The sequence below is a fragment of the Marmota marmota genome, unplaced genomic scaffold, assembly GCF_001458135.2.
Source record: "Marmota marmota marmota unplaced genomic scaffold, marMar, whole genome shotgun sequence".
Lineage (NCBI taxonomy): Eukaryota > Metazoa > Chordata > Mammalia > Rodentia > Sciuridae > Marmota > Marmota marmota.
In genome coordinates, this window is record NW_025999842.1 from 6303645 (window position 1) to 6321129 (window position 17485).

The 17485-nt window shown below is 36.4% G+C and overlaps 1 protein-coding gene across 13 annotated transcripts in view; it reads right to left on the reverse strand.

The window, feature by feature from the left end:
• The window catches only part of Snap91 (synaptosome associated protein 91), a 122910-nt gene that overhangs the window by 103849 nt on the left and 1576 nt on the right, over positions 1-17485 (reverse strand). For 12 of the 13 annotated variants that reach the window (XM_048803850.1, XM_048804108.1, XM_048804091.1 and 9 more), the window contains exon 2: positions 16428-16587. In XM_048803850.1, the coding sequence (XP_048659807.1) occupies positions 16428-16557 (130 nt within the window). In that variant the 5' untranslated portion in view covers positions 16558-16587. Of the gene's footprint in view, positions 1-16427; positions 16588-17472 lie in introns of all 13 variants that reach the window. The other variant, XM_048803748.1, reaches the window with a different exon arrangement.

A 17485-nucleotide genomic window follows, 5' to 3' on the forward strand; every position in this document is an offset into this window, starting at 1 on the left:
CCCTCCCTCCCTCCCTCCCTTCCTTCCTTCCTTTCTTCCTTCCGGTGGGGGTATACCAGAGATCAAACCCAGGGGCACTTAACCACTGAGCCACCCCAGCCCTTTTTTGTATTTTATTTAGAGACAGGGTCTTGCTAAGTTGCTGAGGTCCTTGCTAAATTGCTGAAGCTGGCTTTGAACTGTGAATTCTCCTGCATCAGCCTGTTGGGATTACAGGCACGCACCATCATGCCCAGCTGAACATCAGTGTGCTCAATGTTATTTATTGACTCAATTTTGTTATATCGTCCTATTCAGTTTTGTTTGCCTTTCCATTAATACTAAAAATTGTCAAAGGGCTTTGGATAGATTTCACTAAAAGTACATACAATGTAAATACTGAGATTCATTTCAAATATTGATCATCATAATTAACTTCACTATCAGGCCAACTTTTTTTCAAGTATTTTATGAATTTTTCTCAACAGCAATGTACTAGTGCTTAATGAAAAACTATATTTAGTGTCCTCTCCATTTCCATTTATGTCTTCAATTATAACCTAATAGCAGAATAAAATGCTAACCATGAAGAATCCATTTTCAACAATAAAATCATTTCATGTATTTTAGCCTTTTTTCTATGTGTTTTCAACATTTCAGTGTGCAAACACCACTGTTTTTCTTAAAGAACCAATAACTCTCTTTTACTAAAAGCCTATTTGAAAAGTTTAAAATAAAAAAAAATCAAGTCTAAAACAATATCATCAAGTCTCAATACTCTAAAATAATAAAAGAAAACCATAATAGATATTCTAAAGTCAATTGTGTTTTAGGAGATAATTTTAATCAAATATATATTATGCTTTGTTTTTACAATTAGTACTAACATTTGTTAATGAACAAAACCAAAATTATGAAACTATAATGAAGTACAATTAGTACTAACATTTGTTAATGAACAAAACCAAAATTATGAAACTATATCTTCTAGTAATAAACAACCATTTATCAGCAGATGCCAAAGGTAAGCACAGAGAAGCTCAGACTGAGCTCTTTCTGCATGTTTATTGCTGCATACAATACTTGAAAGATACCTAGGAAAATAACTGTTGGGTTTCAAAACACTTTTTCCTCTAATAATAATAATAATTTGTAGAGTAATTTGGGGTTGAAGTTTGTTGTTGTTTTTAGCAAATATATTCATTTAATTGTTACCATAACCCCATGATACCTTAGAAAAGAGGAGATTGAGTTCCAAAGAAATTAAATTCATCTGGCCAAGATCTCAGCTAGAAAGCAACAACAGCCTAGAATTATACTAGGGCCTCTGATGATAAACCAGTACTTTCTGCTATACTCCCACCACCTCTCAAGGTGTTTAGTTAGCAAGATTTGTAAAAATTAATGTTTTAATACCAAATCTTCCAAAGACATACCTGATGAGGGTGAGACAGGCTCAGGAACAATCACTGGCTCCTACTCCCCCATTAGCTAGAGATGGGTCTTCACAGGGAAAAACTCATGTAGCTAATTAGCTAATAAATTGCTTTGAGATATCACCCATTTTTCCCTCTGGAAAACAATCATATAGTGTTTTACCTCTTTTGGTTTTTGTTTTATAGTATTCCAACTCGTGATACTAGAGACAGATGAGCAAAAGCATGATGCAAAGGTGAAAACACACATGAGCCTTGCAAGAGGAACCCTGAGGAAATCCCAACTCTTTCCCTCTTAGTGGTGGGCCTTGGATGAGCTTCTGGTTCTGCTGGTCTTATTTTCCTCTTATGTAAACTGGGGACAGGAGAATTCACCTCACAGTGCTCATAGCAATCTATGTGTCCATGCCATATATTAACCATATATGAATATAGCTATTAACCATATTAATATGACCATATATAAATATGATCATGTGTGTGGCACATATTAACCCCTCCTTTATCCTCCCCTTGATTTTTTTCTTCACTTAAATCTTATGGAAAAACGGAGATTGCTAATATATTTTACCTAAGCCAAGTGAATCAAGAGTGATATTAAAATTGAAAAGAAACCATATTTATGCAGGTGCTCAGAAGCAACCCAAAGAAAAGTTCTTGGGTACTAAAATTCAAATATGCTTTGCATTATTCATATTTTAAGGTGACTGAGTAATAATGGACTTGATGCTTGGAGAAAGTTTAAAATTTTTAAGGCAATTGAGTAATATCAGCAGAGAGAGAAACAATTCCTTCCAGGGCCTAGACACATAAATCACTAAATTACTATTTCATAAGACAAAGTCACTGGCAGATGAATACTGGCTTGGAGCTGTGCATGCTGAATGTCAGTTCTGGGCATCTATGTGAATCCAATGAGCAGCTGTCTCAATATCTAGGATGAAGAAATTGCTTAGACTAGAGATAGCAAATTTGTTTCAGCTTGTGTCAACTACAATGGATGGTGGAAATACAAAGCACTGTGCGTGGATGAAATCTAAGGCAAAATCAAAGCTTTGCAGTAAAGATCACTCTGCAAAGTCTACTATAGACGAAGGAATATGTAGTAAATCTATTGGCTTGCCATTAATTATCCATTTTCAGAATTATCTGGAATCCTTGAAAAAAATTAATAGTTGCTAGTTTATTACAAGATCTTAGTGACCACACTACCATAACAGCGAAATCTCCATAAATTCAGTGACATAAAGAAATTAATTTAAAGATAGAGGCAACAAATTATAATCCAATTTTTTCCCTATGAGCATGGTAGAGTCAATGTTATGTATTCACAACCCATTTCCTTCTCCTGAACTCACTTTATCCCCCAGCTTCTTCTATATTTTGGTGAGACCATTAACTGAGCTCCTGCCAATGGAATATAAGTAGAAATGATGTCTAGATATGGTTTTATTCCCTGCAATATGTTCCTTTCTGTATTCCTCCCCCTTCAATCAGATGCACAGACTCCAGTGAAGGAAGCTCAAGCCCCAGGTAGGAGACAACCCAGATGGAAGGAGTGGAAGGAACAACCACACAGAGCAGGCCGTGATAGGAACAAGAAATAAACTTGTATCAGGTCACTAGCCCTTGGGATTCTCAATGACATAGCTCTGGTTGGAACTGACAGTCATAGTATCATGCCACATACATGGATCAATCATGACCTGGGTTAAGGAGATAAAAATGATTCCCTATGATTTTGTGAAACTCTATCTATAGGAATAGAGTCAATTTCTCTCAGTGAGGTTGTAATGATGTGAGCCTGGGAGCTTAAAATGTTTTCAGACTCTCTGAGAAAGTTAGTCCACAAGAATGAAGCAGTGCTTCACAACTATTATGTGAAATAGAAATATGAGGTGAGGCAAGAACCAGAGAAGTTCAATTTCATCCCTGCCTCTTCCTCATATTGGTTTCCAGAGCTGAATTATTTCTTTTTTCCCCCAAACTAGTTTGTTCTATATTCTTGTAACATGCAAACAAAAGTTATTATTAATATAGAAATAAAACAGAAAGCAAAAGTCATAGACAACATTTTTGCATATATTCTTCCAAAATATACATTATTTTGGGATATATATATACTTAAAAAATGAAAACCAGATCTTTGTAAACTCCTTTCCATGCCAAAATACTTAAAACTTCATTTTTTAAGGTTGTCTAGTATATTATGGTTTAGAGACATCATCATTTTAAAATAAAGTATTTAGGTATTTAATTTTCTTTCTCTCTGTGTATACACAACACCCTTGAATGCATAATTTTCTCCATTTTTTCTGAGATACATTTGTAGAAGACAAATTATTGGATCAAAAGATTTTCAAGGGTTTTGAGTGATGTTGACAACCCACTCTCCTGCATATTTATGCCCATTTATACTCCCACTAATTGATTACCCAACTCATACTCCTTTTCTAGCTGAGAAATTAATGCTGAAGAAACACTTCTTAATTCATATTACCACTCCATGAAAGGATTAGTACAATCTACAATAAGGACCAAAGTAAAATCTCTAATCCACTGCATATATGTATGCATGTGTGTGTGTGCACACATGTACATGCATATATATGTGTATCAATGTCACTACAGCAGTTCAATGCAATGCAAAAGTTTAGGTAAAAATCAAGCTACTCCTTTGGAACCATGGTGAGAATTATTGTGGAAAAAAAGAACAGGTAGAGAACCACAAAACAGTGAAGAGTTGCAGGTGTTAAACAGTTGGTTCAACTCACTAGTGCAGCCTCCCTCAAGTCAGCCTCAAGTGGAACCTGCCATTCATGTTCATGTAAGAGTAATCCAAACCAGAATATTTTATGTTAAAATAGTTAATGAAGAGACCAGAAAATCATAAACACACTGCAACCTAAATGGGGTAAGGGGAAAAAACAACAGACCAAAAATACATCTAATAGTCTAATTGAATTACCTTGCTAGAACTGGAAGGGCTGTGAGCTCCACACTACACATTAACACTAACTTGGTTAATAATGAGATTATGGTAAAATCTTGTGCAGTTAGAACTATGTGAGCAAAACAATGACACATTAACCCTGGCCAAGATGGGTAGTAAGAATTAATCATTATTAACACATACAGATTGTGTGACTTTGCCACTTTGGAGACTCAATTTCTTTATTTGTAAAAATTAAGCGGCTGGACAATTTTGAGAGCCAACCTCAAAGGCCCTCCAGATCAAGGTCCATCCACAGCTGAGGTGCCATTGCTTAATATTCTCTGCCTCCCTAACCTCAGTCTTCCAGCAACTTCAACTTCGTTAATCCTAAAATGAGCCTTGCTTTCTGTGAGCCTCTTCATTGACAGAACTTGCAACAGCCCTTGCTCACCCCTCACTGACATGTGTACTATTCATCTTTCAAGACTTCCTCTGCAACCTACCTCCACTGTGGTCTTCACCTTCCCTATTAAAATTGAATTCTTTTTGAATCATTTGTAATTATTTCTTTCATTTTCTATCTCCCCTACAAAGCTGCAAGCTCTCTGATACCAAGGGCTGTGTGTATCTTGTTCACCATGGTATCCTTGCCTCCTGGAACAATTCCTGCACTTGGGAAATATCCAAATATTTGCTAAATGAATAAATAATGAGATTATTCTAAGCGAGCTACTGAAAACCTCAACACGAAAAATAATTTCTAATTTCTCCAAATGCAGCATTAAAACAAAATTAAATATGTCCAACATTTATTGCTCTCTTTACAAAGGCAAAACAACCCTAAGTTTTAGGTGCTTGTTCCCTCTTTTCCTCATGCTTTTCTAAATCCAAATTGTTGCTCTTGTTTTTTTTTTTTTTTTTGTAATGCTGGAGATGGAACTCAGGGCTTCACATATACATGCTAGGCAAGCTCTCTACTACTAAACCACATCTCCAGCCTTATCTCTCAACTTGTTAATGGTAATACTATCATGTTAGTGAAAAATATCACTAAATAGTGAATAATCTCATTGGAATGTAAATTCAGAGTTTGTAGTCACTTCTGAAATTGTTTTCTCTTATAACTATCCTCACCATGTACAATATGTATATTTTTATGAATTTAAAAATGAATATTGAAAAAACAATGCTACCCAACCTTAACCAACTAAAAACAAACTGAAGAAAAATGGATACACACATATCCCCACACAACATTCTGGCAACGGATTTTCTGTAATATTAATACCTAATCATTTCAATATCTAATTATTGATAAAGTACACAGAGAAGTGCACATATGCTCTAAATCCACAATTAAAATATTGTAGATATACTTGGTAAATATCTAACATTTTTTCCAATTTACTAATTTGCTCATAGTTCTAACTTTTCAAATCAAGTTTATAATTTCCCCCCATTTTTTTATCATAAGAATGCAAATGTTGAGAAGCCATCAAGAAATATGGATTAACTACATACAGTGAGCAATTTAATGGATCTATTTCTTTGTTTTTCTCCAATATTCCACTTCTATTGCTTTTATGGTCTTTTGAGAGAATGTATCAAATTTATCTCCTTGCTCTTCTGAGAGTGATAAAAGTAAAATCTTTAAATAGAAAGTCTGTGAGGAAAGAAAGGTCTAACATGTGGGAAATATGAAGTATGTAATAAAAAATCATTCAGCAAATATTCCCCCAAACCTGCTATTGCTCTGTTAGATATTAAGAATAAGGTGGTCCAAAATAAACTTCAGACCAGAGAAAGGAAAAACCACTAAACTGAATCCTGCTCTGGCTCTGTGAATGATATGAGAGGGATCTATGCTCTGCACAGTGGCCATCTAGGCTCTGAGAAAGAAGGACTAAAGCTAGGTTTTAGATATGAAACTTAAAATAATTAAAATACAGGGAAAAAAACATTTGCAAAGACCCCCCCCAAATAATACACAGTTTAGAAAATTTGATGAATTATAAAGTGCTTAAGAATGAACGACAGGGTGGGTAGGGTGTGTGTGTGTGTGTGTGTGTGTGTGTGTGTAGATAAGAACAAAAGACAGGAAGTCAGGGTGATTCCATTTCTAGCACACAAATGGGCATTTGTCAAGGATAAAACACCACCCAATAATCTAGATAAACATTGCAGGCATCTTTCCATCCATTTAGCTGAACTCACAAGAAAATAAAAGCAATCTGCAGAACTAAAAAAGAAAGAGGGTTTTGGAAAACTACAAGATAGAGGAATATGGAAGAGAAACACTGCCCTGAAGGCAGGTGTTAATCTGAGTGGCCTAGAGGCTCGGATTTTGATGTCCCTCCTGGCAAACAGGAGACAAGGCCTTCAGGATTAACTACCATGACCAGCTGAAGCTAAGATCCTTCACATAAAGCTGTGATTTTCCCTGGGCTATATCCTTAGTAAAATTAGAAGGGCAAGCAAACAAACAACAAACAATAAAATAATACCTTTTAGCAAAGGGAGTCAACAGGAAAACATGCTCCACTAAGTGTACACTCTGGCTAGATGAGGAGGGAGCTCTCTGGGGCATCAGTAACCACAGCTTTCCCCTTGCCCAAGTTTGTGATTTGAATTGACATTACAGATCCATTCTATAATATCTAGCATCCTTAGAGCCACATATGTTTCACAATTCATGATTTTTCAGACTCAACAAAGGTATTATGGTAGATACACAATGTTAGCATCCCAGTAAAATTTGCACAATGCACCATAATATGACAATGTTTCTGTAGCTCAACATATGAACTTTTATGATAACTGGTATAAATATTATATCAGGTCTACTTTTGCTACCAAATTATTTATAAAAAGAATTTTGGTTTTCTGAACTTTTATGATTTCAAATTATAGATAAGGATTTTGGACCTGAACCTGAACTAAGTGGAAAAACTCTAAGAGTGGAAATCAACTGCAGGTCCTCCTGCTATAGCAAATACGAATTCTAAGTGACCCTAGGCTTTCCAGGATTCTCACTGATGAAATCCTAGCCAACATGACCTCAGAGTCTAAAATTACAAAAATATAGTAGGAATCATCATGATCAAGGGTCAGACACAAATAACTATAGAAACAGAACTGCATGTCTATGAGACACAGAATATAAAATTGGTTTTGTTAAAAATGGTCAAGAAATAAGACAGGAACTTCAAAATGTGAGCAAGAACATTCAAATAATGGGCAAATTCAAAGAATTTCAAAATTTAGAAATCTAAATAAATAAAATCCTTAAAAATTAAGGATGTACAAAAGTGGAGGAAACATAGCTAAAGAGAGAATTAGTAATCTAGAAGATTAATAACCTGAAAAAAATATACAGAATACAAAATAAAGCATTGGAACTTATGAAAGGTATATTTAGAGATATAAAAAATAAGTTTTACATTTATTTAATTGTATTTGAAGGACACTTAAAGAAAGAGAGTAGGTATAGACAACAATCAATGATAAATGAAAGGTAGAGAATTTTCCAGAGCTGATGAAAGACATTAACTCTCAGATTCAGGAAATACAAGTTCTAAAAAGAATAAACAAAAGGAAAGGCACTTTTAGACACATATATACTACAGAAGGACAAGACAAACAGAAACATTTAGAAGCAGCCATATAAACAAAGGGATTACCTAAAGGCAGGTAGACTGATCAATTAATTCTTTAAAAAAATTTTTTTTAGTTGGTAGATGGATTCAGTATCTTTATTTTGTTAATTTGTTTATATGTGGTGCTGAGGATTGAACCCCGTGCCTCATACATGCTAGGCAAGCTCTCTACCACTGAGCCACAATCCCAGCCCCTGACTGATTAATTCTTAAGAGCAACAATGGAAGCCAAATGAGTGAAATATTATCTTCAAAGAGAAAATAACTGCCATTCTAGAATTGTATATCCAGATATATTATCCTTCAAAATCACGAATAAAAGTTTTTAAGACCAAAACCTTTTACCAGTAAGGGGCCTCACTGAAGAAGCCCCAGAAAGATGTAACTCAAGAAAATCTAGACATAGGAAGGAATGGTAAGTTCAGTTACAAGGTGGATGTACATAAATAAAGATGTGCCTCTATCAAACAATAATAGCTAGCCTTAGAGGTTAATACAATGGTGACATTAACAGCACATAAACCAGAAGTGGATAATTAAGTTTCTAAACTTCTTTGGAAAGGGAAAAGAAATTACTTTAAATTACACATATTAAATGCTCAAGGATAATCACTAAAAAGAATGGAAATAGTATATAGCTTCCAGGAAAGAGGAAAGTTGGAATTAAAGTAAAAATTGACATAATTAAAAGGAGGGGACAAAAGCAAGCATGGATAAGAAGGGGCCAAAGTACTAAGGATATGTGTGTAGTTGTTACAGTGGCGGTAGTAGAGGTAAGGGTACTAGTAGCAGCAACAGTAGAAATAGTGTCAATTGTACTAGAAATGGTTAACAGTAGCAGCAGTGCTAATAACTGATTACTGCAGATTTGTGTATCAAACTCTGGGGTAGACATTTTATGTGCATTATCCCACTTATTCTTCACCAAAAGTGAGAGAGGTACTACTATTAATCTTCATTACAGATGAGATTTATTACTCATGTAAACTAAGGCTGAAGTGAGCTAAAGAAGATTTCAGAGAATTTTTTAAATAATTGATCATGAACTGGATTTGAGAGAAAACTCCCAGGTCGGTGGCTTGGTCATTTGACTAGGTAATGAATGACTACCCAACAGCAATTCTAATATTTCAAGCATAAATTAAGCCAATCAAAAATGGGGAATAGCCAAAGAGGTGCAGAAGCTGTGTGTATGTCTTCTTTGAAACAGTGAGATCAGTTTGAAGAAGTTTGGTTGTGGAATTAAAAAAAAAAAGAGTAGGGGATGACATATGACATATTGGTTGCTGGAAGAGGTCACAGAGTCCAGAGACACTTGTGTGTGGGTGGTTTTGCTTGCTTACTTTAAATGAAGGTACTTGAAAATGCTTATGAGACAAAGAATGGGGGAGGGAGGGTTAAAGATACAGACAACAGAGAATTATTCATGTAGAAAAGAAGAGTTATAATTTAAAATAAAAGTGCTAACCCTGGGAGAATAATCAAATGAAAACCAAAACTACACAAGGCGGGCAAAGATCTAACTTTAACTTCTCTCTCTCCTGAGTAGCCAGGAATAACACATCACAAAATCCCTTAGAATACATCAGAATCTCCTTAAAGATGTCTAACAGAGAAACTTTCTGTATGCAATGGAGGGGGAGAGGATTTTCACACACCTGGGACAAGTGAAGAGAAAGTAAAACATCTAAAGAAAGACTCTGGGCTTCAAGGTACAATCCTCTGTCTGGTTTGTGCTTTCACCTAACTGTCCTGAGGGAGAGTCTATAATTTCTTTTTATTAGTGCATTATAGATATACGTAATATTGGGGTTCATTTTTGACATAATTACGCAAGCACCGAATATAATTTGTTCCACTTCATACCTTCTACTTCCACTTCCCTCTCTTCCTCCCTTCCCTTGGTTCCGTTTCCTCTACTCCACTGATCTTCCATATATATATATATATATTTTTTTTTTCAAATAGTGCTTAGTAGATAAACAGGAACATGAAATTCACTATGGAATATGTGTACATGGGATAGTTTTCTTACAGGTCATAAAGTAATTTACACTAGGATGTCTCATTCAACTGTTCTTTACAAAAAAAGAAAAAAGAGAGCGACTGCCAATTATGCATAAAAAAATTTCCCTTCACAAGCAAACAATACATTTCTTTAAAAAGTCAAAGAAATTTACAAAAAAAAAAGAAACTGAACAATGAATAGTTTAGTGGCAATAAATATGACTTTTAAAATGATTTAAATGTGGTGTGATTACATTTGAAGGCACTCCCTGTAGAGTCTGGCTCAGGCACTGAGTCACCAAAACACAGCTCTCTAAGGAAAGCATACTCAGCCCTGGGGGAATAGGGTCATGTGTCTCTTCTGACCTTTACCAAGTTATTGAAACCAAGATAAAGTCAGAATACCACTCTATCCCAGCATCAATCCACTCAAGAGATGAGGTAAGTTTTTAAAAGGATATTTATAAAAAATTAAGAGAAAGCTCTATAGCAACCAAATGCACAGATGAAAGAACAAATAAGTATTCAGAAGCCATTTTATTAAACATTAAAACTAAGGTGCCAATATACTAAACTCTAGATGTTAGTCTAAAATACTGCAGGTTAATATTTAAAATAAGATATGAATTTGCTAACTGCATAATTATGCACACATACACACTCACCATTTTTCCTTATACACATCTGCTTTAAATCACTAAAGCAACATCTGAAAAATCAGTTTTTTGAGGGCTGGGTGGAGTTTCGTGGTAGAGTGCACATGCTTAGCATACACAAGGCCATGGGTACAAGTCCCAATAACCAAAAAATAAACAAAATAAAAACCAGTTTGAATTATTAATTTTCTACTGGTTTTAAGAAAGTATCTATGAATCATATTGATCACAAAATGGGAAAAAGCAATGAGACTGACATAAATATATTTAACTTTATATAGCAAAAAAGATCCTTCTGAAGAGAAGAAAATAAAAACATCCATAAAAAAATCTTTACTTTCTTAATAGACTCCCTGTTTAACTTTTTTGTTTGTCTGCTTGTTTGTTTTGGTGCTGGGGATTGAAGCTAAGGGTGATTTACCACTGAGTTACATCCTCAGTCTTTGTTCTGTTTTATTTTGAGACAAGATTTTTGCCTCGAAATTGCTGAGGCTGGTCTCAAACTTGCCATCCTCCTGCCTCAGCCTCCAGAGTCACTGGGATTACAGTGTGCACCACTGGGCCCAGCCACCCTGTTTAACTATTTTTAAGTCATCTTTAAAGTGTGCTTCCTCTTATTACCTAGGACTCTTTGCCACTCTTCCACTTTCCCTTCTCCTACCAACCTCTGAATCTCACATGATCTCTTTTCTTCCCTCTTGTAATGCTGAGCATCGTCCAAGAACATCACAGAATCACACAGAATGGATTCCTTATGGATTTGTAATATAAATGATAACCAGATTAAGTGAAGTATATTTCCCCCCCCTCTCTCTTTTAATCCAGAGACCAGGATGAGTGAGTATAAGAGTAAGATTTATTCAAGTGTGCATAGAAACAGAACCCCTGCAGGGCAAGAGGATACCCAACAGGGTTTGCTCTTCCATCTCTTCTTCTCCTTTTTAATACATTGTCCATTTTAAACCTGGCTTACATCTGTTTGAGTACATAAAGGCTTTATCATTAATGAGGTGCATTTACACAACAGATCACTAATACTGTTTTTCTTGGTAATCTCACTTTTTTTTGTATTTTCCTTGTAAAACGTTATAACTGTTATCTGTTGTTTCTATCCTTACCTGAATTAATTTGAGATAAGAAGCCATCACCTACAGGACAGATAGGATATAACACTAATTTCAGTAAACAAAGAGGTTACTATACATGGTAGACATTAAAGTACAACCCATTGCTTCCATCTCTTCTTGACTGCCTAAAAAACAATATAGTCTGTTCTAAACCATCTCTATAATTAGGCTGGGTTTTCTGATGAAATATAGAAGAAACAGAGTGTGTCCAGGTAGAAGAAAGTAAGAGGGTGTGATTAGACAATATCAAACAGTTACATGAGAACAACTGAAATCAAAGTAAAATAGATTTACAGGAAGTTAGTGCACTTCTCATATTGAAAGTTATCCTAGTGTTCAGTAAGTCTTATATGTTGTTTTACTTAATTTTATTTAATAAGCCTTACTTACTTTTTTGATCTTTCAGCACCCAAAAGCCCTATTATCCCCAATATAAACATATGGTATCTACTAAATTAGTTTGCAAATGTATTTCTATGAATCAAAATATATTTTACATGTACTAGGTAAGTTTATGTAAGGCAAGTTAGTTTTTATGTTTAAATTTTTCATTATTTTGCTATTAAAATTTCTTTTTTTTACAGATATTTTATGAATAAAATTGAAGTAGCAGGAACCAATATTGCCTTGAATCAAAAATGTTTGTATCTTTTACTATCTTCACCAGATACTCTTATAAGAAACACAATCTTATTTTTTCTTAATTTGGGAGGAAAAGAATCATTGGTGAAATTCTAGTACCTCAAACATGAGATTTGGAACTCATATCCCACTTGATTTTTATGTGGGATAAATACATTATTTATGTATTAGGAAGATTAATATGAGGAAAAATATGATTATTGATAAACAAACTGACTTTCTATTAGGTCTGATTTGATGTTAATTGTGATGTATAAGTTTTAATTTTTATGATTTTAATTAGGGTACTTTAACAATGTAGCATATACAGGAATCAATTGCAAGCACTATTAACTGAAATGAATCTTATGCCAGGGTTGCCAACTTTCCAAATTTCCCTCTGCAGGTGTTACTTTGGGCTAATTCTGTTTGTTTGTTTGTTTAACCTTGGAACAGTACTTGGGTAGGTCCTGGATAGTCTAGTATCTTTTTACTTTATTATTTACTGGAACTATCCTTTAGTTCATCAACCACAAACCAGAGCAGGAAAACCCACTGAAATGGAAAAGAACTATAACCAAGAAGGTGAATATTTGGTGAGACCTGGATGTTTAATGTGCTATCAAAGATGCACAACAAGTTACAAGGGAAACAAAAGGTGAAACTGTACATATGGTTCCAGAAAAACTAATGTGAAACTAATATTGGTTAGGTCTTTAGTTTTCCTGTGTAAAGGGCAACATTATTATAGCAGTATAAAGTCTGGAATGAAGGTTTTGTGTAATCCCAAAGTACCATAAACATGTAATCTTTATGTAGATCATTAAAGTTTATCCTTTAAATTTAATATATAACTGCTGACTATAGTGATGGTTTCATGAATCTTTTTTACCTTCAAAAAACATACTGTTACTGAAAAAAAGAAAAAAAAATGTGAGACTATATATAGAGTTTATGTATACAGTTTCATTTTATCTCCACCTCTTCATCATAAACAATTCTACCCCAAGATGTTCACCATTTCTTTGAACATATAAATCATATGCCATTTAAGCATCATTTTATAAATCACATAATTTACCCCAGTAATTTTCTTAGACTTTCAACCTAAAGTGAAAAAGATTATATTTTACACCAGTCCTTTAACTAATATTAAGTACACATTTCATAACTCTGAGCCTAACAAATCAAATCACTTAAAAAAATTACAGAACCATATCTGTATTCTTATAATCTTCCAATCCAAACTCTAAACTAAAATGTATGTACAAATCAAACTAACAATAACCTAAATTATTACTATTTACATCAAACCAAACTTAATGGAAAGTCAATTTGGTGATCAAATTTTTCTTATATTAAACTTCTATCCCACATCAAATCCCCAAATTCTATTATTTTGTGCCATTTTCCTCCCAGTACTTAATATTTTCAAAACTAAAACACCAAGAACTACTTAAGAATGCATCAGTAACTACAGACAAAATTTACTTATGCATGTACATGTTTTACATGTGTTCACATGTATGATTCACTTTTATAACTGGTATGTTACCTAAAACCTGTGCATAAATTACCGAGGTAGTCTACTGCTTTGTCAAGGAACTTCACAAGAAATTTTGAGCAAAGGTGTCCTCTTAAAATGCATACAAAACAACAATATGCACATATATTTAGGTTTCCCATATCATCCCTTTTGAGAATAGGATATATTAGTGGCATGATACCCATTCTTCCAAATTTCACCCACAGGCTGGTTTTAAATGGAAGATAATTTGCTTTATGATTTATTGGAAAAGTGAAACATCAAAAAGAAAAAAACACCAACCAATAGTCTTTTAGTGCTTGTTTTTCCTTCATTTCTGTAAGTGACAGAATTAAAAATTTTCATGCATAGAGACTGTAATACATGTGTGGGTTGTGATGCTCAATTTTACAGTCATGCAAACGGGATAGGTGTTCTTAAGATTAGACCAGTTAGGCTAATATGGTACCTTTTCTTCCTTCTCATTGGAGAATATTACTAAATAAACTAGAGATGGCAGTTAAATGCAGTAGCTAAAAGCCATAGAAGTTGATCACCCTAACTGGACTTAATCGGTGACAGACTGATAATGTAAAGCTCAGTGGTAGGCATACAGTAACTGCTCAATAAATGTTTAGCTAGTATGATTAATCATATTAATTATTCAATACCAATGCCTATTTCAGCCACTTTATTTTAACATGGAATCTTCCCCCTATTTTCTATATCTTTGAAACTGCCCTTACTAATATGTGCTGAAGATACTGGGAAAACATCCTATTTTCAAAAACTTTAACTTTTCCAGGCCTAACAGACAAATGTGACTAAATTTTTTATTTTAAAAAGTCAGTCTTTATCTGAATAATGTCTTAATAAAATGCTCAAAACAGTGAATGTTTTCTGAAATGTACTAATCTATCATCTTTATGATAGATCAGTATCTTGCAAATCCATAACCTCTATTTTTTTATTATGAGAATTTTCTAGATGACATACACCAATAAGACATGAGTCATCCTTTCAGAGTTGGGGAAACTGATGGAAAAATGGCTATATGATTCAGCATGCTGCAACAAAATGAGGTGGTCATAAATTTAAGGTGCCCTGGCCCTGGTGGCCTCTCTCTTATCCTGTACTTCGTGTATAACATGTGATATTGTAATCAATAAGTTTTGTTAAACATTCTCTCAGGAAAGGAGTAATGGTGTTCTCCTTTCAGAATTGCTTCTAGAAAAAAAAAATCCAATACTATGAGACAACAGGTTCTAAAGGCTGGACAAGTCTTACAATGTCCAGTTTTAAGTCTCCTCAAGCTTTGCTTCTGCAGATGAAAGGGCTAGAGTCAGTTCTAACACTGATGCCATTCTCTCAGCTGCAGGAGAGAAGCAGTGGGGGATGGTCTGAAGCAAAAGAAAACTAGCAAACGGGCAAAGGAAGCCAGATGGAGAAATGGGCATGCTATACCTGGGTGTCTTATGCCAACACTAATCTTTATCAACAAACATCTAATAGAACAGAAGATTCTAAGCAAGTCAAAAAGACTGAACAGAAACTGTAAAATACATTCTGATGTAGCCTTACTTAGGAGGAGCCTCACTACCAAAGTAGGTGAAATTGTTTTTTAAGTATCTCTATTTACCCTTCAATAACAAAAGACTTACAATGTTAATCAAAAGAAACCTCTCAGAAATATATAGATACCAAATGAGAATAAAGCCTTTTTTCCACTAAATAACTAATATGAAAAAAGTATGATGAATTAAGTGTTTTAATCCAAAATTGCACCATCTCCAATGCCAAGAAAGTACATCCATTTTGTGATCAAGGCATAATCATTCCACCTAGCATTTTCTGAGAAAGGGACAAAGAAGTGTGCCAGGTGTAAAATGAAATCACCTTTATCTCTGAAGTGTCCTTTCCTCATTCAATTGCTTGAATTTATTTCAGTTTGGTGTGGTGACATCTCTCTCTCTCTCTCTCTCTCTCTCTCTCTCTCTCTCTCTCTCTCACACACACACACACACACACACACACACACACACACACAAAACCTCAATAGCAATGTTGAAAAAGATCAAAACATAGTACTACTTTAGAACTACCCAAAATATATTTAGGAAAAAACTAGAGGGTCAAGTTTGACCTTCCACGAATTCATTCCCCCCACCCCCTCATTCTGACTGTGGAACCTCTGATTTCTCTTAACGTGGAGAAGGGAGGCTTGTGGAGAAAGAAAGGGGAGGTGAAAAGCATCTCTAACTTCCCCTCCAAGACCTTGGAGGTCAACAGGAGAACAGAGCTCAAAAGACAAGGTTTCAGGATTGACCCAAGGCGACATCCCCACAGCTGGAGATTTCCAGCTCAGGGGCAACCCGGCTGGGAGCCCCGAGGCTGCAGAATTCCCGACAGTTAAGCCAGGCCATGCAGCCGGCATCCCAGGCGCGTCTGCGGTGCGCATGTCCCACTTATATAAAGAGATGCTTACAGTCCAGGTGCTTTTTCTTGGGGCCCATCACTTCATGAGTGGTGGCTTTGCAGACTGCTCTCGCGACAGCAGAGCCTGTCACACTGTACTGAGCGGCGGCGATTCGATCTGTAAGCGTTTGGCCCGACATCTTCTCCAGCCGTGTCTACAGCCTCGTCTTCTGCAAGAAAGAAGGGGAGATAGTCCCGCTTTAACCCGCATTCCCTACTCTCCAAGCACTCAGGCCTTGCCTCCTCCTTCCGCACGGAGGCTCTCTCCTCCTCCGACCCCGCCCTGGCAGCACCTCTCCCGGCCAGCAACGCGCCAAGCCTGCTCATCCAACGCGGTACAGAGGGTGATAGCCTTGAGTAGAGCCCTTACGGAACCCCAGCACGCGCTCCAGTCCAACATCGTGACACTGTTCCCAATCTCCCCACCCCCTAATGAAGCCCGCCTTACTCCTTTGGTGCCCCTCTCTCAACCAGCACTTTTCCTGCAACCTGATCCTCAGGTGCGGGACTAGCTCCGGTGTGCACTGGGGTTATTCCCTGAGCGCTGCGCCCACCGGGGGCCCCACATCCCACTCTCAGCTGCCGCAGCGTTTCCTCTAAACAGTTTAAAGGCTTCGGAGAATGAATCAAATATCCAAGCCCTGGCCACCTCCCTCCTCCTCTTCAAGCTGCTGCAGCAATGGGCTCGTCCTCCCTCGGTCGCGGTGGAGATTATCCTAGCGTTGCGCCATGTTATGCCCTCGCCTCCCCTTCCTTCCTCGCCTCTGCCTCCAAAGCCCACGAGGCCCTTGGCCCGGGCCCCCTTCCCTCGCCCCGATATCCCGCAGCAGGGGCCGCCGGGGGCTGTGCAGAGTCACCGGACTGTCTGAGCACCTCATCCTTCTGGGTTTTGGAGCAGAGCTGGGCTGACAGCCCAGCCCCCCGCCTGCCCTCAAGCGCGCCGAAGAGCTGTCACCCGGCCACTGCCCTTCGGTGCGCCCTAGGATTACCCGGTCCGGATCCCCGCGCAGCCCTGGTAAAGGGGAGGGGGTCGAGTTGGGGCCATAGGTACTCACCCCGCCCCTGGAG